Raw genomic sequence first — 25,841 nt, 5'->3', positions numbered from 1 at the left:
TATTAAGTGCAAAAAAGAGGATATATCTTCCCCCTACGAATCTAAATTTTCAGTTTTTTTCCAACAGTCACATGCAGCAGATGTTGCACAGTGGAGCGTGTTTAGCAGCAGACACCGCCGAGGACTGAGCACTGACTGTATGACAGATGCACCGGAGCTCTCATCTTGTAAACTGTGAAGTCATGGAGCTACTTGAAGACGGATGACGCCCCCATTACCACAAATTGGCCAATAGGAGTTGAGAGGCAGAGTTGTCCTCCTGGCCGCCATTAAAGAATTCAATCCATGAACTGAAATAATGGAAATCTGCAGGACCCATGGATCAGGCAGAGGAAAGTAGCCGATGAGTCGTCTCGTTAATTTGGCATTTCATCCGTGTTAAGAGTAGTTTTACTATGACGGAGCGCTGCGGTGGTTTTAGTGAGAAGGAGGGCGGCGTAGCTAATTGTTTTATTTAGCTAGCAAGCTAGCGCTGGAGCTCTGGTATGTTAGCTTTTGTGCTAGCAGGCTAGGAGAGATCAGGGGGAGGGGAGAGTTCCTCTGCTTTGAAATTGTTTCAGATCAGCTAGCTTGTATTAGCATTAGCACACCAGGGACTAAGCTTTCGGGGTGAAGTTTTTTTTTAGTTTTCGAGCTCGTATTTTTTATTGCGCATACAACTTTTCTAGTGTTTGATTGAACGTTAGTGTGTCCAGGTCACGTTAACGTTGACTGTTTGCTGTTTCGGTAATGTAGCAGCAAGCTTGCGGCTAACCAGATCAGACAATACATTTCAAATACGATTGATGAATCGAAGAGCTAGAAGCGTACAGTTGACGCTATCTGGCTGCCTGTCTAACGTTAGCTTAGCTCCCAGGCTAGTGGTGGCTAGCGCCGGTTAGAAGTTGTCTGTTTGACTAGCGTTAGCTAGCTGCACTTAGCAAGTTGGTCAGCGCTTTAACGGGATAATTACAACTGAACATCGCCTCGCCAGCAAGTTAAGAAGACCAGCTATTGCCCCCGATGGTGATTGAGACAATGGACCTTAACGTTACAACCACGCAGTGAAAGGATGAGTTCGTGCTTTGTACCAAACGGGGCCAGTTTGGAGGATTGCCACTCCAACCTCTTCTGCCTGGTAAGACTCTGCGCTAGCTAGCCTTAGCCATGTACTGAGAGGCCAGAAAGCCATTTTGGCTAATCAGGCAACAAGCTTTGTAACGTCAGTTGCAGACTGGCGTGAAGGCATCGGGCCTGCAACTTGCAAATCGTGATCTTGCTAACTTTCATAACAGAGACACCACATACTGCAGGGTAACCATATTGGAGAGTTTCTCATGAATATGGCATGATCGCGTGTTTACATTGCATTGGTTACAGAAATATCCAACTAACAATAGCGTTACTTACATGATGGTAACAGGTTAGGCCAACAGGGGAATGATTGGAAACCTGTTAAAACATCACATTTTTCTTAAATACAAGTGACACTGCAACATTAAACAGCATTCCTATTGAGAGATAAGTCCCACAGTTGCTGCTGTAGATTAGACCACCTGCTCTGATTTTAGACTGACTTGCAGTGGTGCGTCACTAGTTGTTAATAACTGCTGAGTAAATTGCTGCATGACAGTTACGTTTTCAGGCATGATTGAAGTGTCACATGTTCAAAGTATTGTGAAACTATCCAATATGTCATCAGGTCTCAGTTTTCAACTTTTTTTCCCCCCATTGGATGTGTTTTTCTGTATGACAGGACAGGCAGTCTTCAGCTTCATATTACTGTGTGTGCAGAGGAAGAAACGCACACATTCACTGAGTTATGCAGTCAATAACAGATAATTGGCCCAATGCTGTGTGTTCGTTCTCACATTGTTTCTTCTTTCTCTTTAGGCTGATTTGACTGGAATAAAATGGCGGCGTTTTGTGTGGCAAGGACCCACCTCTTCGCCCATCCTTTTCCCTGTGACCGAGGAGGACCCTATCTTGTGTAGTTTCAGCCGATGCCTGGCGGCAGATGTGCTGAGTGTGTGGAGAAGGCACCACACCCCGGGTCGCAGAGAGCTCTGGCTGTTCTGGTGGGGGGACGACCCCAGTTTTGCAGAGCTTATCCATAATGAGCTCTCAAGTAAGTGCATGCAACATACCCATGTTTTCTAGCAGGCTTGAACTTCAAACAAAGATGGATTCTGTAAATCTAACAATATCAGAATTGGTCACTAAAAAAAAAAAAAGAAGTTTAATTCCTCAGTGTAAATAACACCAATATTTGTACATTGATCCTAAATTTATCTCTTTATTCTCATACAACTTAAGCTGCTGGTTCAGTGTTTTGGAATTGGCACACAAGTATTCGAGATGATTAAAAAACAAAAACACCAGAGTGTAACAGTTGATGTTAACAAAGAGTGTTGCAGGCAGAATTGGTCCATTTGTGGAAACTCAGTTCATGTTTAAACATGTTTAGTGTTTTAGGATGCCAACCAATTTAAACCGTGGGTAAAGAGTTCTAATGCAGTTTTAATGATACAAAGTCAGGTGATGATAAGTTATGATAGCTGAGCTGATTTGTGGCGAACAGGTCTTAAAGTCTCTAAAGCCTTGTGGAATCCATTTGCTCCCGGCCACCGAGGTACAGACTTGTATGGTAGCATAACCGTAAGCTGTGGTGCATCACAGTCGCCTACCATAGGCTTCATTTTTTTTGATAATGGGTTCCTTTTAGCTTTGTTGGCATTCATCTCTGTGAAAAGATTCCCCTTGGGGGCTGCCACACTCACCAGAGATTGTCTCCTGTCCCAAGAAGGGTCAAGTGTTACTCTACAGCAACTGTAGATTGGTCAATATCGAGACTGGGAGAGCAGCAACAATCTCAGCTAAACTGCTATGGGGCTTAAGTGTTTCAGAATAATAACCAATAAGACGGATGTTTGAATCACATTTTTCTTATGTTCAATGGTTCAAACTGTCTCCCCCTGTGTGAATACACAGTTAACATCAGGAAGAGTCGAGGAGTGTATGTGTGTTTGTTAAAAGTATTTGGTTTAATGTATCTGCCTTATTCCAGGTGAGGAGGATGGTGAGTGGGAGAGTGGTCTGTCCTACGAGTGTCGAACGCTCCTGTTCAAGGCCATCCACAACCTGTTGGAGCGCTGTCTCATGAACCGCGGCTTTGTCCGCATTGGCAAGTGGTTTGTTAAGCCGTACCAGAAAGAGGAGAAGACCATTAATAAAAGGTATGTTCAGCTTCCTAATAGATGGTCAAATTAAAGCAGACGCTCAACTAATGATCGGGTCTCAAGTTGTTGCCGGGGTACGTTCTGTTTGGTATTGGTCGGACATATTGTTCTGATGACATATCCAGCTATGTATTGCTCTGGTTTTCCCTTTTCCCTCTTCTCACTGACTGATCTTGTCAGTGTTATTCTGCTGCTAACGAGTCTCAACACTTCCTGCAGAGGTTTCAAAATAAAATCTTTCCAGTAAAAAAAAACCGAAGAGATGATGGTACCAAGACAGCCTGAACGGTTTTAAAATGAGAATGCTGACTTGCCGATGCTATTTTTAAAGTTAAAAAAAGCCAGAAAGTCTGCTTAGTAGTCAGGAAAGAGCTAAATTAGTCACAGCAACGCTATCAACCGATGAAGCGACAGAGAAAGTCCTTTCCACCTACATCATTAAGGTCCAGCTTAGACGTAACTCAAGGCAGTTTCTTTGCAGCACAATAGAGGCCTTAAACCACAATGTTGTGAATTGTACTCGTGCTGAAGGTCTGAACATTAGTCAGTGCTTGTTATTGAAGTGCTGGGTGAGATTTGCAGCACGTGAGGCTTGGCTCTTGCTGTTGTCTTTATAAAGCTGCATTTACTGTGAAAGAAAATATTTCTTGTTGTTGCAACATTTTGTGACCATTCAAGAAATGTTAAAGATAGATGACTATGAGTGTATATTCGTGCTGCATCAGTGGGCGCATTGTAATGAAAGTTGTGCTTTAAACTTCCCATAACAATTCCTAGCCTCTGATGGCCTTTAATCATTGAAATTCCCATTTAGGATTCAACCGGCGAAATGCTGCCTGCAGACGTATTGTTTCAACTATGTTATTATAAGCTGATGGCCATTTCTGGGAATGGGACATCATCTACTTCAGGAGAAAAATAGCTTGTACAAATACACACAAGGCTTTCCTTGAGCAGCGTACACGTGACACCAGACTGTTGACTGTGTACCTGCTCCTCCATTTTTACTCCTATAAGGTTTCATACATGGTGAATACTCTGAGGTCACGTTTAACTCGTATTAATGATGCATTTACAGCTAGATCCATGTGGCTTTGAGTCATTAAGATCCCGCAGTTCTCAGAGAAATGTTTGATTCCTGGAGTTAAATCAGATGTAATGCTGTGATAGAGTATGGCAGGATTGTTACAATTTTCTAATTACATCATCAGCGTGACACACTTTTAATCTGGTTTAAAAGTCATCAGTGTAGACTTTTCTGAGGCATAGAGCAACACTTCAAGGGTAATGTTAAATTTCCACACTTTGCTCAACTGCTAGATAAAACTGGTCTGGTTGTTGTTGAAGCTTGAGGTGAACCAGCAGCGGCACATAAATAACTGTCAGGTTCAGAGTGGGACTCTGTGCAGCTGTGTTTCCTTACCTCTCATACATAAGGGTGGTGACATAGATTTAGCGTCCCCCTTGCTCTCGAACGAGGGTGCTGGTGGATCCTGGAGTTCCCTAACAAGCTAATTTGAGCCTCCGCTTTTTGGCTGCGTTGATCCAAGCTGACTTGTGCTTGATGCACAAGCCCCTTTTGGCTCGGTTCCCTCTGGCAGCTTTGCCAAGGGCTTCAGAGAGTTTTAGCAGCTATATAAAAGAGTTGTTGCAGAGAACAGGAGGGGATTTCTCACTCACTGGCGTAGTGTTTAGCTTCTGTTTTTGCATAAAGATGTCTGCAAGTGTGTTGAAACAGCAGCACAGCACCTCTAACAGAAGAGTCTGGCAGTCTCGCTGTCGCCTGCCCTCTCTGGCTGGTAAACAGGGCAGTCTTTGGAAAATGCTGAGTGTGCACTGTGGTTTTACGGCAATCAAGTCAACAAGTACTATTTTGGTGCATTTAGCCGTCTGGCCTTCCAGGAGTAGCTAGAAAATAAATATGAATATTGTTTTAACATTCTAGGACTATAATAATCTCCCGTGTGTATTTTTGACTCGCTGCTAGGAAAAGATTTGATAAAGGTTCAAACTGTGCTGGAGCAGAGTGTGTGTTATGTGCACCATTTGGGCTGTCGCGGTGAAGAAATTTCCCCTGGGGTAATTCAGGGTGGCACAATATCACTGTATTAGCACCATATAAATATATATCTTTAATTGTTTTGTGCAGATTACTTTATTCCTACTGTATCCTTAGTGGTTATATAAAGAAGCTTTGTTGTTGGGTTATTATTCGGTGTTATCCGAGGGTTATGGGTTGTGCCTATTTTCAGGATAATAACAGTGGCGCTGCGTATTCTGAGCAGGTGATAACGACAGCCTCAGTAAAACAACTTCTTGAATAACAGAGATGAGGCAGTTTCAAATAGGCCTCCACCAGCATTGTCTTGATGTACTAAGTAGGAGCTCCGTGCAAGGGGCACACGTGAAGTGGGAAACATTATGGTTGTGGCAGTTCCTCAACATCCCCTGCAGTTGGATTGTCTATAGGGCGGTATTGCCTTATGGTTATTGCGACAGCCCTGTGCACCTAATTTTAGGTATTAGCAGGCCTTCATGTCTCTGACCAGTGTCAACAGAAGCAACAGTTGTCACCTGAAAGCATGATATGGATTGAACTGCCCAGCCAAATATGCAAGGAATTATACTTCTCACCCTTTTCAGTCCTATCTTCCCCTCTTCAGTCATTCCTTAACAATGAGTGATAGAGAGTACACTGATAACCTCAATAGCATGCAGGGGTTTACATAAGCTTTGGTTGCTGCCTGCAAAGTGAAGCTTGAGTCAGGTGTGTGTGTTTTTTTTTTTTGTTTTTTTTCTAAATGATGTGGATATGCTTCTGGACGTAACTATGTGTATGTCTGTTCTTATCTCACCTCGCAGTGAGCACCTGTCTTGTGCATTCACCTTCTTCGTACACGGTGACAGCAATGTGTGCACGAGTGTGGAGATCGCTCAACATCAACCTCTTCAGCGACTGAGCGAGGAGCATCTCAGCCTCGCCCAACAGAGCTCCAGCCCCTTGCAAGGTAGGAACACAGCAGCTGTGCACAATTTAAAAAAATCTTTTACATGGCTTGTTTTTTTTTCAAATACAATTTCCACCGGAGTTATCCTACATAAGTATTGTGACCCCCCCTCTGCCCCCCAGTCATCCTGAGCCCATACGGCTTGAATGGGACCCTCACCGGCCAGGCTTTTAAGATGTCAGACCACCCCACTCAGAAGCTCATAGAAGAGTGGAGGCAGTTTTATCCCATCAGCCCCAATCCCAAGGAGGTCCAGGAAGAGAAGATGGAGGATACTGACTGGGAGGACGACTCCCTGGCAGCTGTGGAGGTCCTTGTTGGTAAGACATCATAATGTATAAAGTAAGGTGTCGATGGTTGCTGTGCTAAACTTTGTATGTTTGAAGCATGTTAAAGGATAATTTTAGTGGAAAAATTTGAGAGACGATTTTGGTAATTTAAGAGGACTTGTTAACGCCTTATACTTAAATAAAAGGAGTGAATGAATTAGTGTCTCTGCACTTAGTGTCCAGCTGTAAGTTTTTGAAATAAATAATTGTGCGTGCTTGGTTGCAGCGGGAGTAAGGATGGTTTACCCTTCCTGCCTGGTGCTTCTCCCCCTGTCGGACCTCCCCACTGTGGTCCCTCAGGGCTCAGCCAACACCTCAGGAAGCCTGTGTGGTGCTCAGCAGGGCCAGGCTGCTCACAGAGATCCTGCCATGTCCTCCGTCACTCTGACTCCTCCAACATCACCAGAGGAGGCTCAGACCGGTAAGACTTGGAGCTGCACATTGACAAGAATTCAGCACATGTATCAGCCTTTATTTCTGAGAAATTCTTAATATTGCTCTTTTTTTGCCTTACTTTCCCGTATAGATTATCAGCCTGCCCAGAGGTGGCTCAAGTTGGCATCTGCGTCTGATGGCTACAGCTCTAACAACACTCTTCATGGGGGTAAAATCCCTCGCAGGCTGGCCAGCCAGATGGTGGAGTCTGTGTGGCAGGAGTATAACATAAACCGCACAGGGCACAAGTATGTTTAGCGTCATCTCTTCCTCAAAATGAGTATTTCCAGTAATAGAAGTGCCTCCATGCTGAGTGATAAATGTCAACCTGCACCTATTTAATAGGAGGAAGTTTACTACCTTGACCAACGGAACGTGTGAGGAGGAGTCAGACAAAACTGGGCTTTGGGATTTTGTGGAGCCTGCTCACAGGCCACATTGCAACTGCTCAAGGTATGTTGAATGGAATGCATTCACAAGTGAGACTAGATTTATGTTTGTAATTAAAAGAAAGTATCTTGCAAGCAGTATTTGTTTTTTTCACACAGACATAAGAATCAGAAACAGCGATCGAGCAGCACCTCAGGACACCCGCCTTCATCAGGCCAGCCTGCCCAGCCGCCTCCCAAGCACAAGCTGGGCGAGAAGCTGGAAAAGGGGGAGAAGCAGCAGAAGAGGCCGCAGACGCCTTTTCACCACCGCAACTCTGTCAGCGAGGAGCAGTCCCTGGAGCCACAGACCCAGAGGCTTTGTTTAAGATCGCAGGAGGAGGGCTCGTATCCCAGCCTGCACCATGTGGACACTGTGCCCTCCAAAGCCCCTACGCTGCACACCCACGGACCCCCCGCAGACCTCGTCGGATCCCCGCCTCCCCCACCTCTCAGCCCACATCCCTGCGATCACGTAGAAGGTGACATGACTCCAGGTGGCATGAAGAACTCGTCCACGCCTATTCACCAACCGTTCTACCCGCCGTCAGTGGAGCCCTGTCTGCTGCCACAGAAGGGCTCGTCTGAGGAGCCTCCACTGGAGAACATGCCTATGCCCCTGCCCTTCCCCCCGGGCTACAACGAAACCATGGAGTCCATCGTTTTTGTGGGCTCAGCCATCAATCCCAATGAAGACTCCACCCACAACCCGTGGAAGTATTTCAACCTGCCCAGGAAGAAGGCCTCTAACTTCCTGACACCCCAGCTACCTGTGGATAAAATCCGGGATGATCCTGGGGCAGGTGGAGGAACAGAAAGCGTAGTATCTGTGACTGAGTAAGTTTTTAGTTACGCATCATCAGCCACATTAAAACATACGTACCTGTTAATTTTAATCGCTTGCCTGCGTCTGTCTGAGCATCCCTGTGCAATTTCTTTCTCCTCAGGTTGATGTCAGGCTCCGGGCAGCCTATGAAGGTGTCCCAGGAGCTCATCAAGACTTACGCCCAGCGGAGAAACAGCCATCTTGCCTCCGCCACAGGAGATGGAGATCACAGTGAGGAGCCGGACCCATACGCCTTCGTAGAGGGAGACGAGGAGTTCAGCTTCACAGAGAAGAAGGACAAGCCTGGAGCTGAGAGAGATGGCACCAAGAAAAACAAGGTGGGCTCCAGAGGAGGGTTGAATGCCAAGTTGGGATCTTGTGCCCTAGTAAAGTACCAAAAAGAGAGAGATATTCCAGAAAAGTACCAATTTTCAAATCACATAACAACCTTCAGCTATATTTCTGACGAGCCATGGGGCTCCAAGCACATAAGCACGGCTAAGTTTTGTTTTTACAATTTATATCCAATCAGACACCCTGGCAGACAAAAGCTCATCACATTTGTTGCAGTAATAAAGCCGCAAATGAGCTTTTATTTGTTTTTGGCAAATCATGGCAATCGAAGGTGCCCTGTAGAGTGTTCTTGTAAACAAATAAATGTCTGTACATTCAGTGTAGGTGCACGGTTGGAACAAAACAGTTGCCCACACAAACAGTTGGACAAGTAGAACTTGAGCTTTTCACTTTGCAAGTAAAAATGGCAGCAGTTTCCATGATATATCTCCTTTGTGTAGAATTATGTAATGGTCTTCCTACGACATTACAATAACTCCTGCGAATGCTTTCTTTTCTTTGACCCAGGCGGAGGAAGGAGCTGGAACTTCAGCAGAAGGTGAGAAAGTATTCTCTTTTAATTGGATTAATTCAAATAAATGTGTTAATACTTTGTAAAATATTTGGAGTTTGTCGCATTCAATGTCTCCTCTCCCATTTGTTTTGCTGTGCAGATGGCCAGGGTCCATCAGGCAGTAAACCTTCAGCCTCGACCAGCCTCATCCATGAGAACGACTTGGCTGTGTCCTACAGTGATCTGGACAAAATCTTCAATTCCGACGAGGATGAGCTCGCGGTGAGTACATCAGTATGGAGAATTAAGTTTTATTTCTCACGCTTGATTTGTCTGACGCATTCAGGGACTGCTGCCGATCCGAGCCGTCGAGCCGGTTAAATCATTGAAATCGTAGATGTGTTGTTAGTATAGTTTTGTTTTTCCTTGTCCACACAGCCTGGATCCAAAAGAACTGGAGTTGGTGCAGAGGACAAGTTTGGCTGTAAAGATTCTAAAGCAGCCACGTCGGACCCCCTGTCTTGTATAAGTAAGGAGCCAAAGCACCAGTTAATCATTTTGCATTGTAACTTTAATACACATGCTGTTTCAAGAGAAGTAATAACATGTTGTTTCTGTAGGCTCAGCAGACCTGCACCAGATGTTCCCCACCCCACCCTCCCTGGAGCAGCAGGGTTACTCTCCCATGAACACCGGGAGCAAGGATAGCCTGGAAGCAGGGGCGGGCCTCACCCTGTTGGATGGAAGCCAGCTCAACAACCACTTCAAGATGGAGGTGGAGGAGGGATTCTGCAGTCCGAAGCCATCTGAAATAAAGGTACGACATGTCATACACCTGCAAAGTATGGAGCAAGCGCAAAATTTAGCTACATCAGCGTTTTTCAGCATTTTTTAAAAAAATTTTTATTTGCCTTTAGGACTTCTCCTTTGTGTACAAGCCGGAGACGTGTCAGCCGCTCATCGGCTGTTCTATGTACGCCCCCCTGAAGACGCTACCCAGCCAGTGTCTGTTGCCGATCAAACTGCCAGAAGACTGTGTGTACACGCCCAGCTGGACCCTGGGCAAAATGGAACTGATACCCCCAGTGGCGAATGTCAATCTCCTCACCAAAGACAGGTCGGTGCATTTAGTGTTAACAGTGTGTCAGTGCTTTTATTAGCAGAGCTTGTTCGTCACAGATTGTCGGTTTATTTCAGAGCAGAGAGGAGGGGGGGACCATTTGGGGTTGAGACCACTAACTTAATTTGTGTCAGGCACCAGTATAGAGATGTGACCTAACACTTTAATCGTGTTCATTATTTGAGAGCAACACATTTACTTACTGTACATCTTCCTGTAACAGTGAATGTTTGTAACCTCATCTGATGATGGTAAAATAAAGAAAATTGATAAACATTAAACTCCAGTTATAGTATAAAATATAGTCTGGAAATGGCATTTATGACTTGGGAACCAGAACATGATATAAATTCTAATCACTGATTATTTCTCTGTAACAGTAACGTCCCCAGTGTGGAGCCAGACTACAGCCAGACCTATACCCCTCAGACCCACACACCCTTCATGTCCAGTAGTGCCCCTCCCAGCAACAGCGGCACAGGCATCCTGCCCTCCCCGGCCACGCCGCGCTTCTCAGTGCCCACGCCTCGGACACCACGCACTCCACGCACTCCCCGGGGCCCATCGAGCGTCCAGGGCTCGCTCAAGTACGACAACTCTGACCTTTACTCCCCCGCCTCCACTCCCTCCACCTGCCGACCGCTCAGCTCTGTCGAGCCGGCCACCGTACCCTCCATCCCCGAGGCTCACAGTCTCTATGTCACCCTCATACTCTCCGAGTCGGTCATGGACCTCTTCAAGGACTGCAACTTTGACAGTTGCTGCGTGTGCGTCTGCAACATGAACATCAGAGGAGCAGATGTAGGCGTGTACCTCAAGGACAACGGCGAGGCCCAGTACCCCTGCACTTGTGGCTTCAGCGCAGTCACCAATAGACGCTTTGGCCAAACAGCCGGGCTCTTTCTGGAGGACGAGCTGGAAGTGGTGGGACGGGGCTCAGACTCTAGCCGGGACACAGAGCGGTGTTTCGAAGAGCTGCGAGCAACCACAGCACACAAAGCTGGTAGCCTGACGGAGAAACCTCCAGATGAGCTAATCCTGCTGCTGCAAGACCAGTGCACCAACCCTTTTGCCCCGATGGCAGGTGTGGAGTACCCCAAACAAAGCTCAGCCCCTAGTTCATTTCTGAGGGTGGAAGAGAGAGACTGTTACAATGACTGCTACATGGCACTGGAGCATGGCAGACAATTCATGGACAATATGTCAGGAGGCAAAGTAGATGAAACACTAGTGAAAACCACCTGTCTTCATCAGTGGCCAAAATGCAAAAGTATGTATTTTTATATCACTTTCTTCTTTAAACTTCCTAACCTAGAATGCGACAAAATGTAAGACTTTGATCTAAGATCTAAGACTTTCTCATTGTTTCTTCCTCTTGTAGCTGCAGACATGAGCAAGCTATTCTCTCAGGACGTCCTGCGGGTGTTGTTGTCCCTCCAGCCTGTGCTGCAGGACACCATTCAGAAGAAGAGGAGTGTGCGCTCCTGGGGTGTTCAGGGACCGCTCACCTGGCAGCAGTTCCACAAGATGGCTGGGAGGGGATCATATGGTACGCGCAGAGCGTTTTTACTTAATCTGTCTCATCTCCAACAAATGTAGAAATTTGTTTTTGAGTGCTGTGTTTGGTCACATTGTTGTTGCAGAAGACTAACGTGAGCCCATGTCGTCTTTTCACAACAGGCACGGATGAATCTCCTGAGCCTCTGCCCATCCCCACCTTTTTGGTCGGTTATGAGTATGATTTTGTGGTGCTGTCTCCGTTTGGGTTGCCCTACTGGGAGAAGCTCCTTCTGGATCCTTTTGGTTCTCAGAGAGATGTGGGATATGTTGTCATCTGCCCAGAAAATGAAGCCCTGCTCAGCAGAGCTAAGAGCTTCTTCAAAGATCTGAGTGCTATGTATGAGGTACGCACCTGGCGGGTTCAAACTCATCCTTCTTGTACCGACATGCCAACAAAAGCAGTTTTCGTTCTCCTGAAATGATTCACAGTTTCATTTTCATATTCCCTCTGTCCTGACAGGCATGCCAGCTTGGGCAACACAGGCCCATCTGTAAGAGTCACCCAGAGGGCATGTTGAAGGTCGGCACCACAGACGGCAAGAGCATGACGGAGCAGCCCCTAAGTGACTGGTTCCTTAAGATGGCTGCCAGAGAGGGAAACAATGAAGCCTTTAATAAGCTCAAACTCTTTGCTCAAGTGTGCAGATATGATCTAGGTAACATCTTTACTTCAAAACCCAAAGTTTGCTAGTTGACACGCTTTGTAGAAATCATAACTGATCATGTTCTTTTTTACCTTCTCACAGCTCCATACCTGTCAGAGCAGTCTTTGGATAGTTCTCTATTGTCCCAGCGCAGTCCCACTGTGGCCTCCTCCTCCCAAACCTCCAGCTCTTCCAGCACCTCCTCAGGACCCCAGAGCACCAACACTACCAGCTCCAGCACCAGCTCTGCCCAGCCTGCCCAGGTCAACAGCACCCCTCCCTCGTCCTCCTCAGGCCCCCAGACTATCGGGGGAATGGCCTCGGCCAAGCCAAGCTCCTACTCGCCGTTTGGGACGGCAGGCTTGCAGAGCAACTCGTCTCAGAATGGACCCCAGTCAAACTCGCAGGGTGCAGGGGGACTGGGAGAAAACGGACCCTCTGCCAACCAGCCGCAAGGGCCCACTGAGGCACCAGAGAGGTAGGTTACCACTATAAGAGTCAATTAGTCATCCAGACGGTGGCATTACTTTTGTTTGTTTTAACCACTACAGGAAAGCATGTTTAGTTGTTTAAATACTTATAAACTGACTGAGAGAACTTCATGAGAGAAGCAGTTTATATAGGATATGCTCCAATTGCTCTTATGACTTTTAATCTCAGTAAATTAACCCGTAACCATTTTGTAATGGTATGATATGGATTTATGACATGATTTAAACTCATCTGTGTGCACTTGTTATTATATTTTGTGTTCATTTGGCTTCACTTGATGCACTGACAGTTTGGCCCCAATAATAATAGCCCTTTTTTTTTAAAAAAAAAAAAAAAAAAAAACTGAATTGATACAGTTATCTTTTATTCTGAACGTTCATGTTTTGGGACAGTGTCGTTTAAATTGTCTTGTCTTTATTAAGACATTTTTTAGGTTCACTCATTTGCAAAAATGACATGATGAATATTTTCAGCTGGCAAGAAGGAAAGTAAGGCTTCTCGGAAGTTGGAGAACAGCAGCTTTTATGCATTCTGCACACTAAGTACTTCCTGTACGGAGTACTGCATGTACACGTGTGCTGGGTATTCAAGCACAAGTGACTTTGGAAGAAAATGTGACATTGAATCCTGTCACTTTGCCATTTAGCTACTCTGACATGCAACGATATTTTATCATTTCCAGACAAACATTTTAGTTTGGATAGGCTCCTCCTCCTCTTCTGTATGTTGTTTAGAAAATGTCTCCCCTGTGGGGCTGTTTCTTAAGGGCGCAAATATAATGGTAGGATTCTGATTGCGCAGTGGTCTCTGACTGGTCTCTGTTGCACTGACACACAAATCATTATCTGCCTTTTTATCACCAGCACAATGGAGAGAGACAAAGTGGGGAAGCCAACAGACGGAGAGTCCCACGCTGTGTCATACCCGCCTGCCATCGTGGTGTACATAGTCGACCCTTTCAGCTACGAAGACGCAGACAGAGAGGTCCACTCCAGCACCTACACACTGGGCCTGCTGCGCTGCTACATGGAGATGCTCCAGTTCCTGCCTGCTCGCATTAGAAACGCTGTCTCAGTACAGGTACAGGCCACCGCTACAGCCTCAGTGTTATGATGGCTTTCTTTCACAATGGAGCGTGTTTAAGGTTGAGAAGTGTATCACGGTATTAACTCTCTGGACAAGATTAGTTCACACAGTTCTGCTGTTGAGCTTTGATTGTTGTTGTCTTTGCCCGTCTACTTACAAAAGAGCAGGTTACCGGCAGGCACAAAGGGAGGTGAGAAGGAGCAGGGGACTCATTAGCAGCCACTAATAGAGGTGGTAACTGCCACACCTGTGACATAGTGACACAAGATTACATCAACATGCCAAAGGGAGTTTTGAAACACCCGAGGTGTCAATGTGCTAATGGTTTCAGTAGTCTTTAGAGTAGTAATGGGAGAATTGAGCAGCTTTAATATCCCTCTACTTATAGATATGGCATTTCTGTATATTGTCTTATTTTGTAGTATTTATTAGAATATAATGCAGATTAAACATTTTATTTCACCAAAGCTAGCACAAGTTTCATACACTAATAGTTATTAACAACATGGATGCAAACTGCATTCAGTTTATTTTAACCTAAGCAACGCTCCAGTGGAAACGGTGTCTTATCTGGAGAACATGGTAATTGTGTACCATGTCCTTTTTTTCTGATAGTTAATAAGCCAGTATGCAGGCACACACGTGCAGTGCTGCTGCGATATGACAACGTGCTATTGATGTCTCCTCTGCAAATTGCAATTTACTCATTAATGGAGAAATGCGCTTTAGAAAATGCGTGTACCAGACGAAGCTGAATATTGTCAATGAACCCAGGCAAATACAACATTGCTGGAACCTGAAATTAGCATTTTATTTTGACTCCAAAAGAGAAATCGTTCCATTATCCTTCTAGCTGTAAGTGCCATTTAGCTGCTTTGTAAGTAAGCAAGAATGACTAGACATTACCATGTATTTAAGGGAAACTCCATTTGATCATAATTCTTTCAAAAGCAAACCAGCCACTATGACTGAAAACACAGCAAACACAAGCACTACACTCAAAAGTTGCTTACTCTAGAGCACATAAGCACAGCGAATGTGTGATCACAACTCTCTCTAAAGCACTGCTGCCATTTTTTCTTGTTAGATTGTTCCCTGCCAGTATCTGCTGCAGCCGGTGCACAGTGGGGAGCGTCACCTCTACGGCCAGCACCTCAAGTCGCTGGCCTTCTCTGTGTTCACTCAGTGTCGTCGGCCTCTGCCCAACTCCACCAACTTCAAGGCTCTGACGGGCTTTGGCCCTGGCCTTGCCATCGACATGGCGCTCAAGAACCCAGAGGTAACTGCATGTCTGAAACTGATGTGACTGTTCGTACAGGCACTCAGCCAACACAGAGGCTGACATTGTGGTGTTCTCCCCTCTGTGCAGAGGCCCGAGTGTCTGCGTCTGTATACGCCACCCTTCATTTTGGCTCCAGTGAAAGACAAGCAGACTGAGCTCGGGGAGACGTTTGGTGAGGCCTCCCAGAAATACAACGTCCTGTTTGTCGGCTACTGTCTGTCTCACGACCAGCGCTGGCTGCTGGCCTCCTGCACCGACCAACACGGAGAACTGCTGGAGACCTGCATCATAAGTATTGATGTACCCAACAGGTACGCGCAGTCATGCATAGAGACAAAAACATACGTCAGTCCCACCAGATCGATAGTTTAGTCACTGATCAAATTGTTTCTACATTCAAAGGACATGTTGTGTCTGTTACAGGGCTCGCAGGAAAAAGGGCTCAGCCAGACGAGTGGGTTTGCAGAAGCTGTGGGAGTGGTGTCTTGGTCTGGTGCAGGTGACATCGCTGCCATGGAGGGTGGTCATTGGGCGGCTTGGCAGAATGGGCCACGGCGAGCTCAGAGGTACACCCACCTGCGGTGTTTGCAGTACATGCAGTCACGTAGCTTATCTACAGTCATGAACACACACTAACGTGCTCTCATCTCTTCCCTTGTTCCAGACTGGAGTATCCTGCTGAGCAGGAGGAACTTGCAGTCTCTCAGTAAACGTCTGAAGGAGACATGTAGGATGTGTGGCATCTCCGCTGCTGACACTCCCAGCATCCTTAGCGCCTGTCTAGTTGCCATGGAGCCCCAGGGTTCATTTGTCATCATGCCAGGTAAAAGGAAATGGGAATATGGCTATTTAGACTTTGCACAGAGAGCCCAGTTACGTTTATAAACTCAACTTGAATCCAAATCTGAGTCTCTCCTCTGTCTTGTCTCTGCAGACTCTGTGTCAACAGGTTCCGTGTTTGGTCGCAGCACCACACTCAACATGCAGACATCACAGCTGAGCACACCTCAGGACACGTCCTGCACACACATCCTGGTGTTCCCCACCTCGGCCATGGTGCAGGTCAACACTAACACTTCAGAGCCCATTGACATCAACTTCAATCCTATAAATCCTGGTATGTTCTACAGCTGATGAGGCCTCAAACGAAATGTATCACTCCAATATCTTCTCGCTCAACATCAAGAGATGAAGTCAAACGCTGAGCTCTCTGCATGTTTTTCCTCTGCAGATGGATCTGATGGAATGGGCATCTTTGACCTGTTTGACAACGACATGGTGGATCCAGACCTCATCAACATCCTGCCCAACTCCCCCACAACCTCCCCCGTCCACTCTCCTGGCTCCCACTATCACCAGGGGGGAGACGGAAGCAAGGTCTGTCACCTTCTTATAACTGTGTATTATCTATCTTGTTTTTACCCTCAGATTGGAAAAGAAGTCAATATAATATCCAAATGCTGTTTTGTACGTTGTCAAATTAAATCATAGTTTGCTTGTAAATGAGGGAGAGAGAGAGATTGGAAATGACCTAATGTATTTTAATAAAGACGCACACTATTCGTGCCTTGAGCTCATTATATTATAATCTTACAGTGACTCACACAGTTGTTTGTTCTCAAGGTTACAGTATCTCACTAACAAAACCGGAATTGGTATCAGAATTCAAGTCAGTTCATTCAAACTTTGAAAGAGAGTTGTGAAGAACTCATGGAGCAGAAAACGAGTCTTGCTGTGTTCATTAATTTCATCGACGTTGCCTTGCAGGGCCAGAGTGCAGATCGTATGGAGTCCCATGAAGAGGCTCTGAACATCCTGCAGCAGCCGATGGCTCTGGGCTACTTTGTCTCCACAGCCAAGGCTGGACCACTGCCCGACTGGTTCTGGTCAGCCTGCCCTCAAGCCCAGAACCAGTGCCCACTCTTCCTCAAGGTACATTAGCACCACGTTAGTCACTCTCAAGCAGGGCTACAACTCACACTTATTTTCATCATAAGTCACCCCCCCACCCCCCCAAAGTATGCAAAAAACTGAAAGGTTCCTTCAGCCTGCTCTTGTCTGTGTTTCCACTGTGGTAGTTTTTACACGCAACTTGATGACAAACACCTCGACTCCTCAGTGACGTGGAGCACAGTGAACAAACCGTATATACTTTATAAATAGTGGCTGGAAGAAAACACTGGGAGAACTCGAGCTGTCAGAAATGTCCAGGGCTGAAGGCCCCACCCCCAAAGCTTTTGGCTTTTTGAGAGGCAAAATAATGTTGGAACTTAATTTAAATCCTGGACCCTTTGGTTTGGAACTGCAGCTACAGATTCATTGGCTGTTATTTTTCAACTTTTTTTTAGTTTATAAAATGTAAAGAAATACAGAATGCCATCACATTTTTTTAACATAATTCACATAAACCCACATAATTACTTAAACACTGCCTCAGGTTTGGCTTTAATTTGCATCTCCACCTTTGTTTTCCCAGGCCTCTCTGCACCTGCACGTGTCTTCTGTCCAATCAGATGAGCTTCTGCACAGTAAGCACTCCCACCCTCTGGACTCTAACCACACCTCTGACGTGCTCAGGTAAGCTACACAGACCGGAAGAGCCGCTTTCATAACTGCATGTTAATAGCACTTGCATGTGTTAACATTGCTGCATCTGCATCCTTCCACACGACAGATTTGTGCTGGAGCAATACAACGCCCTCTCCTGGCTGACATGCGACCCTGCGACCCAGGACCGCCGCTCGTGTCTGCCCGTTCACTTTGTGGTGCTCACCCAGATGTACAACTTCATCATGAACATGCTCTGAACTCTAACGGGATCAAACTGCGGAGATGTGATTGGATGGATCGCTCAGTCGAACCGTGGATTTCCTGCTACGAAGGATCCCCGACGCTCACGGGACTTCACACTCCATCAGGTCAAATGTGGAGGAAGCATCCCTCCTCCTCTTCCTCCTCCTCCCTGGTGTATCTCACACAACACTGACTGACTGGAAGTTTCCAATCAACCAATCAATCAATCAGATGCCAAGAATCCATTTTAGCATTTTGGAAGATCAAGGGACGTTTCATAAAGGAGAATAAATTGTCTTTTTAATGACTGTAGATTGCAATCTATGAAATTTTATCTTAATGAAATGCCTGCATATATTATTTATTGTAAGTTTTTAAATGTGGAATTTTTAATGCTTAATATCTTTTATAAATTACAAATCCTAGAGGGTGTGTACATCTCACTGTAAAGGAATTGGTTTAAAAAGTGTAATTTTCTCAATTACAACACAGAAAACCTGTTCAAGTGAATTTGCTGTAGATTGCTTTTAGAATATTATTTTTTCAAAGGGTACAGACCTTTTTATTGCCATGCTGTAAAAATGAAGTAAAAGCTGGCCTGGGCATTTGTGTCCCACCCAATGAGTGGATGAGACTTACCTCTCTTACCGCTTTGGCTCCAGAGTCTCTCGCACAGTAACTCAATGAGCTCTGAAGAGGAATTAAAAGGTACATTGTCAGATTATATATTTTATATAACAGATTTAGGTAATTGTGTGTGTATATGTGTACATATAATTGTGTGCCGCTACTGATGGTGCAGCTTCTGTTTTAGGAATAAAGTGCGTCTACCTTATTCTGTCTGCTTGTTGACTCGATTTGACAGATAAATATTTCTCCAGCAATTTTCAAAAAATAAAAAGGTCAAAAACAACTCAGGACAGTGTCCCAATTCCATACTAATGGCACACAGAATATACTACATCCATCTTTATGGCGGCTAAGATCTTACTTGATTGTAGTGTACCAAAAAAAAATCAAACTTTATAGGTTTATACTAAAAAGACATTATGCAGTACACTGATGTTAAACTGCAATTTATCTTCACAGATAAAAAGAAAAATGTCTTAATAAAGATGAAATCTTTTTTATCTTCCCAAATATGTTTTTGGAGCCATCGCATCAATCAACATTATTTTACAGCTGTCAGTGGCTCCATGTCTTTAGAACACTGCATTGTGGCACAATAGGGCATGTCGGCACTATGTTTTAATTATGCATATCAATTGTTCTGAGTATATTTAAATTCACAATACATACACTTAACTCAAACCTGCACAGAAATAGTAGTATAGAAATGACCCGGCTTTGTAACACCGGCTTTCTGTTAAACATGTAATTTCTGAGGCAAAGTTACTAAAGCGATTCCCCAGAATCCCTGATTACTAAAAATTGCTCCTCATTGAACCTCACAGATGCTCTGGCAGCACTGGTACAGAACATGTTATTTGCTGAACTATACAGATGTACAAAAAAGGCACAATGCATAGAATTTTCCATTTGGCATAATGATGAAGCCATAAAGATAAAAAAAATTGTGTCTTGGACTCCCATCCAAGAAAAAATCTTAAAAGGTACTTACAGGGAATAATGGCAACAAAGGGGCTGAACTGGTGCATCAAACACTGGATGTTCATGTCTTGGCATCCACTTCTGAAAGAGAAAGAGAGCAACATTACTTTCCCCTCCACAGCTTCCACATCAGCTGGACAAGAGTCATTTGTAATTTGGTGAATTAGGCTTTCCTAATTCACTAAATCCTACAAAAACAAGATACTGGAGCAACATTTTAATGGCTGTGCATTTACACAAAACCAGTCTAGAGTAACTTCCATTGCTGAGGGAGCTGCTGTAAGTTGTCTTGGCACCCGAGTGAATTGAGGGTCACAAAGGGCAATGGTTCGTGGCCGGGTGGGGTGATCACGGTTCCTCGACAGAGCAGCAGCTTTAACCCTGCCCATAGTAACAGGATTTGGATGGTTAGTGAGAATGGAATTAGCTAATCAAGGAGAACATGTCATCGTAAAGCCTCATCCAATCACCGTCTTATGTTCTGCTTAATGGGATCCAATTGAAGGGTAGCCTAATTTGTCTGGGGCCAGCGTCAGGACAGCGAGCCAGGTCGCAGAATTCCAAGAATCTGTTTCAATAATTAGACGCATTTCATCGGCAAACCCAAACTCTGAGGCTATATTGGGAGTTGATGTTTTTGGCAAAACAGATTTACTTAAATTGATTATGGTCTGTGCCACCTGTGCCCCTGCACTGAGCTCCAAGACATTCAAACTATCTATCTATCCGTCTGTCTGCCCGTCTGTCTGTCTGTCTGTCTGTCTGTCTGTCTGTCTGTCTGTCTCTCAAATCAATTAATCCTGACTAACTTCCTATTAGGTCATATTATATTTTATCAATCTGTCCTTTATTCCTACTGATTTTAATGATTATTTACATACGTCTTTAGGAGGACATTTTGCTCTATTTGCTCTGTTTGTATACTTTAATAAGCAGTGTAAAATTTTAAGTCATCACTTCAATGATGCATCACTTCCTGTCAGTATAAAACAGGAAAATATTTCTTTCTTTCTTAGCCTATAATGAACAGTTAGTGTGTGTTATAGAAGTGAGACCCTGCAATGGTGTTGTCATTACATAGTGAGACTTACTAAACATAATTAAGGAAGTATATGATAAATATCTCTGAAAGAAAACTAGTTAAGTAATATTATTTAATGGAATACTTCTTGCATTAAAATGCATTAAATAAACAGCTACTAAAGTACTTTTTAAATAAGCGTTGTGTTCGGTCTCTTGAATGTTGCCATATGTTGGAAATGTTGATTCTGTAACTTCAGAGCTACTTAAACTGACCTGTTGTGTCCAAAAACATTAATCTGTGTAAAACGTGTCCGTTTAATTAGGAACTCATACAGCAAAGTCAACGTTCAACACTGCTCACTTCTAATAAAACTATAATACAAATAAGAACATATTAAAATGCACAAAGTAAATTAAATACAAAAGATAAGCTATATTATATATTATATTATAAAGGTTTGCAGTTTAGGGGTAAAATATATTGGAATACCCAAAATACCATAAAGAATTACTTTTAAATAAAATAAAAATAAAAATAAAATGTTAACTAGAGCGGGGGTGAAGGGTTTGATTATGAAAAACAGCCACCACACACACATACATTATAGTGTTACAGGGGGGGGGGTCTGTTTATTTATTTGTCCTGCATCTCAATTTGAAACCCCTCCTGCTGCCACATAAGATGTCTTTCTCTAAACTGAATCAGAAGGGTTTAGGGGGCTGATGGGATTAGTTTAAGCCATTAGGAGTAGTTAATGGTCTTTCCTGGTGTTGGTAAGTAACACTGACTAATCGACCAGGGGTAGAAGACAGCTGACACTGGCTCACAGCAACAGGTGGTCCCCGCCGCTCCGGAGTCACTGTTCAGGGTCTGCACAGGGACAACAAACGGGACTCTTCCTCCTCTTGGCCGAGTGCGTCTGTACAGTTAACGTGGCTGATATTTAAACGTGGGAATATTTGTCTTCACTTTGTTGTGCTGATAAACAAGCTGGAGGAGCTGCGTGTTGTTCTCTGGATTACAACCCTCAAAACATCAGGAAACGTCAGAGATTTCACACTCACTTCATCACACAGGTAAGAAATATAGTAAATATGTGTTTGACTTTGATCAGAATAGGGAAATATTGTAAGTACAATAAAAACCCAAATATATCAGGTTTCAGTCAAAAAAACAGAAAATATGAACATATGAGAAGCTGAAACTAGTGATTTCTTTTCTTTAGGTTCACCAGGGTTATTGCTGATTAATTTTCTAATCAATTAATCACTGCGGCTTTAAGGAAAGTACTGAGATAAAGATGGAGCTCATCTGCTGGAAAATCATGTGTTTTACTAATTAAAAGTGTTTAATAGGAATTGAAATGTGTTAACCCCTGATACATGAGAATTATTTACAATGTAAAAAGGCATCAATACATCTCAGGAAGCTCTAAAGTATTAAGATTCAGCTGATGCATGATGGAGCGTGTTTTGTCTTGGCGCTCGCCGTGCCCTCTGATGACACAGCGAGCTGTTTCTGATGCCTCATTCACTCTGTTTGCGCTCCTAACAAACAGCTCCTTTATGAGATTAAGAGATTTCTGTGGCACGCTGACATGGACGAAATTTAGAGAACATAGGATGTGTAACCTCCAGCTAATCTTGTCTTTATGAGAAAGGAGGGATCAGGCTATTGGATTGCTGTGGCCTATAGAGGTTTAAGGTGCACTGACACCAACAGCAGGCTGGAGGAGTAGCTCATAAACAGGAGAGAGGCGAGCGTCTATGTGGCCGAGAGGAGGCAGCTCTGTTCTTTCATTTCAAAGCAGGTAGGGAGACGAGATTATCTACAATTACTATTTACTGAGTGACCGAAAGCCAAGATGCTTAAAACTTAAGTCTTTATGTATCTCTGGCTCCTTTTGGACGTCCTGCTTTCTGACTTCTTCAAACTTTGGCTCAGTACTCCACCCGATCATTTAAGAACAAAATGAGAACATTAAAATACAGTAGATTCATAATGTGGCTTCTTCTCTCTCCATATTCAACACAGGTATACTGTATATCGCAGTGCTCCCCATTCACCAACAGCATTACTAATCATGTGTCCTTGGAACGGATGGATACTAAATTAATTAAATGGATTGGCACACTGAATGCCACAATTGGATTACCGTCTGTAATGCAATTTAAGAAGATACTGTCATTTGCATGTCATTTGCAAGGCAAATTGCCTGATTATATATTTGACAGTTTGCATTTCTAAATACGAACGTACTGCTACTCTTAAAGAAAACAAACAAAACATGACTACAATTCTGTGAGTGTTCACTGATTCATGCCGTTTGTGTTTCTGTCTCGACTGTAAGGAGGATCCCTGAGCTGGAGAGAGAAGACATCCAGAAGAGTCTGAACCTGCTGCTGTTTGCCTGGTTTCTCCTGAACAAGTGTCACACATTACTAAAGACCAGCAGGTCTGGACTCCAGTGAGCCTAAAACCAGCTTCATTTATGCCAGGATTAAACCCGCTGATTCAAGCTCCTCAAGCTCCAAAACTCCCTCCACATTCTGGTATGACCACCGACACTCTCAGTTACATCAAAACGCTTCAAATGTTTATACTGCTATATTTGAGTTCCACCATGTCAAACTAAAAGGTTGTTTCTTTGTGGTGATTCCCTCTAGAGCAGAGGTTCTTTCAAGTCTATTCTGAGCACCAATATACACACGATTTTTTTGATTTTTTTGAATCCATCATGAATAAAATGTCCATAGATCAACTCACAAAATCGTAGGAGGGGAAAAAGTTCTTGTAACTGCAGAACTTGCTTGAGAATCATCATGTTTTTAAGTTTTCTTCAGTAACAAAGTGCTCCAGTGATAGTTGTCTTTACATCCATTAATACGGTGCAAATAGGAACTGCTAATAGCTAACTCGGCATACTTTTAATGGGGATAATTTGCCAATATGTTAAAAAAAAAAACATAGGGTAGGAAAACAGGCCGACTCTGTGGCAACATTATACTTTCTGTTAGGAAACATGTCAGACTCTTTGCTCTAGAGAGAACCATCCTGCCTGACCAGGAACTGAAAGCACACTCTCTCCAATTTCAGCAGTCCACATCATACGTGCACTCCCACCCTGCACCAATCCTTGACCATCTCACCTGCTCCAATGGGAACTCAGAACACTAGCGTAAGGAGATGTGACACAATGCTGTGCTGTTTTTGCCTGGTCATATCCACATTTTTGAGATTTCTCCCATTTCTAACAACAGCCACCAAAAATAATTTCAGCTCATTATCTTTTAACTCTTGCTACAGTTCAACACGCACCTTCCCAGAGGAACACAGAGGCCCTCTTTTTCTCCTGTCACTTCCTTCCACAGACCAGCACAGAAGTCTTTCCAGTCATCAGTGAGTCAGACAAACATCCATCAAAACTGAACTGTTCCTCATGTTTGCATCTCAAATATTGTGCGATAAACTTGCTTGGATTTTTTTTTTTTTTTTTTAAATTGGTCAACCACAGCTAATAGGTGCAAAATGCTTTCATGTGTTTTTCAGAAACGAGGAAAGTGGGGTGCACTTCATGTCTGCATAGCATGGAGGATTTATTACCACAAACAGCTCAAGGTGATAATCAAATGCATCCAAATTTTAGTCACATAAACTAGTACACCCAGGAAGTACTTCACCTTTTTTCAAAATTATATGACTAAAATGAGTCAGTTAAACTGGTTTTGGGGGATATTTGATAATAAAATCAATAAAAAGAAGACACAATGTGAAAATATATTTGAAATATGTATTTTTATATTTTTTGTCTTATTGATAACTACAAAATGTTTAGAATTAGACATGTATATACAATATTTAATTACATATAGCCTGTAGGACAAACGTCTACATTTTTGTAGTTTATACTTGTCCAAAGCTCTGGTATCTTTAAGTTAAGACATTTTGTCATAGTGAGTTGTACACTTCTGCATCCGATTCCAAAACTTATTTGTGCTTTACAACCTGCATTTGATGCATCATTTAACAGAAAATGCAGGAAAAATCCAGCAGTTTCCATCAAGAGCAGACCCCAGAGCATCCTGCTACCAGTCTACCTAACCCGCCACAACACAAAGAGTTAGACCGGCCGTCCTGCAATCGTCCAAATCTGGGTGAGTTTAAGTTCGGCACCGTGAGAAACACCTTTAGCAGCAGTATATGTCCCCTGTGTCATATTATTAAAGCTGCTTCTCTTTTTAGACTCTCTAAGGGGAAAAGCAGCTGAAAGTGTGGGCAACTTCAACAGAAGTTATCCCTCTGACCTTTACACACCTTCACCGGCGTCTTGCCACGGCCACATGACCAAGAGGGAGAAACTGGACTGGGAGAAACTGGAACAGTTCCCGAACCTGCACTGGAGAGAGAAGCTTGATGAGAAGGAGAAACACAGGGGCCATCAAACTGACACAGCGAAGGATCTACCTCTCAGAGACAAATCTTGGCCTCAAACGGTGACTCCTGAACTTGACTCACTTGACAGGAAAAGGCAGCTCGAGTGCGACAGCTTCATTAGAGCCAAGAGGGTGAAGCAGGAAAGTGTGGAGCAGTTTGATTCCTCGAAGACGTTGCACCCTCGGTTGCATCCGCCAGCGCAGCATATGAACATAAGTCATTTGTCTGTCTTGCATCCAAACAAAAGTAAATGTAATGTCACCAGAACCCCCGGGGGACTCATCTCTTATCCAGAAACACATCCCCTCCAAACTGCATCATGGGAGCCAATGTGGGACGTTCACAAGAGAATGGATCTTTACTCTAGACAACATGATCTAAAAGACTGTTCACAGAATGCCTGCAGGCTACCTCCTACAGCGCAGAGGCACAAAGAGGCTTTTCACGGGTTCCTCTTGCCAACTCTTTATCTCCCTCTCGCTCTGAGGCAGCAGGAGACGGTTTATCTCGGAGGGAGAGAGCTTCTTCACTCACGTCACGAGAGCTGTCATCTCCACCGCTGCAGACATCAGCTCCCTCATCCTGGCTTTCTGGCAACGTCCTACCTGGGGCCGTGAGTCTCTGAGGTCTGTCTGACAGAAGGAGAGCAGCTATTCCCACAACAACAATCACTCAGTTCACAGTATGTCTGGTCTGTGCATCAG

The 25,841-nt window shown here is 44.1% G+C and overlaps 1 protein-coding gene across 1 annotated transcript; it reads left to right on the top strand.

Annotated features, from left to right (window-relative positions):
• The first annotated feature begins 277 nt into the window (after window positions 1-277).
• On the top strand, window positions 278-18,889 carry LOC139199668 (mediator of RNA polymerase II transcription subunit 13-like). The gene is made up of 30 exons (XM_070828760.1): window positions 278-1,117; window positions 1,873-2,107; window positions 3,047-3,215; window positions 6,081-6,226; window positions 6,349-6,546; window positions 6,782-6,976; window positions 7,082-7,238; window positions 7,336-7,443; window positions 7,539-8,255; window positions 8,366-8,582; window positions 9,106-9,136; window positions 9,252-9,373; window positions 9,530-9,620; window positions 9,712-9,908; window positions 10,009-10,208; window positions 10,592-11,481; window positions 11,593-11,760; window positions 11,892-12,115; window positions 12,232-12,427; window positions 12,518-12,893; window positions 13,771-13,987; window positions 15,081-15,272; window positions 15,363-15,586; window positions 15,699-15,841; window positions 15,940-16,098; window positions 16,210-16,392; window positions 16,507-16,652; window positions 17,043-17,207; window positions 17,752-17,852; window positions 17,950-18,889. The coding sequence occupies exons 1-30, from the start codon at window positions 1,052-1,054 to the stop codon at window positions 18,080-18,082; spliced, it is 6,366 nt and encodes a 2,121-aa protein (XP_070684861.1). The 5' UTR covers window positions 278-1,051; the 3' UTR covers window positions 18,083-18,889.
• The last annotated feature ends 6,952 nt before the right edge of the window (window positions 18,890-25,841 follow it).

This window comes from Pempheris klunzingeri, chromosome 4 (genome assembly GCF_042242105.1).
Source record: "Pempheris klunzingeri isolate RE-2024b chromosome 4, fPemKlu1.hap1, whole genome shotgun sequence".
Classification (NCBI taxonomy): domain Eukaryota; kingdom Metazoa; phylum Chordata; class Actinopteri; order Acropomatiformes; family Pempheridae; genus Pempheris; species Pempheris klunzingeri.
This window is presented reverse-complemented; position numbering and strand designations above follow the sequence as displayed.

What these genes read in the sequence shown, in the direction of transcription:
- LOC139199668 (XM_070828760.1), top strand. Translation starts at nt 1,052, where the DNA reads ATGAGTTCGTGCTTTGTACCAAACGGGGCCAGTTTGGAGGATTGCCAC. An exon ending in GAGAAGACCATTAATAAAAG is followed by an intron (nt 3,216 to 6,080) that starts GTATGTTCAGCT and finishes CTCACCTCGCAG; the next exon opens with TGAGCACCTGTCTTGTGCAT. An exon ending in CCGACGAGGATGAGCTCGCG is followed by an intron (nt 9,374 to 9,529) that starts GTGAGTACATCA and finishes TTGTCCACACAG; the next exon opens with CCTGGATCCAAAAGAACTGG.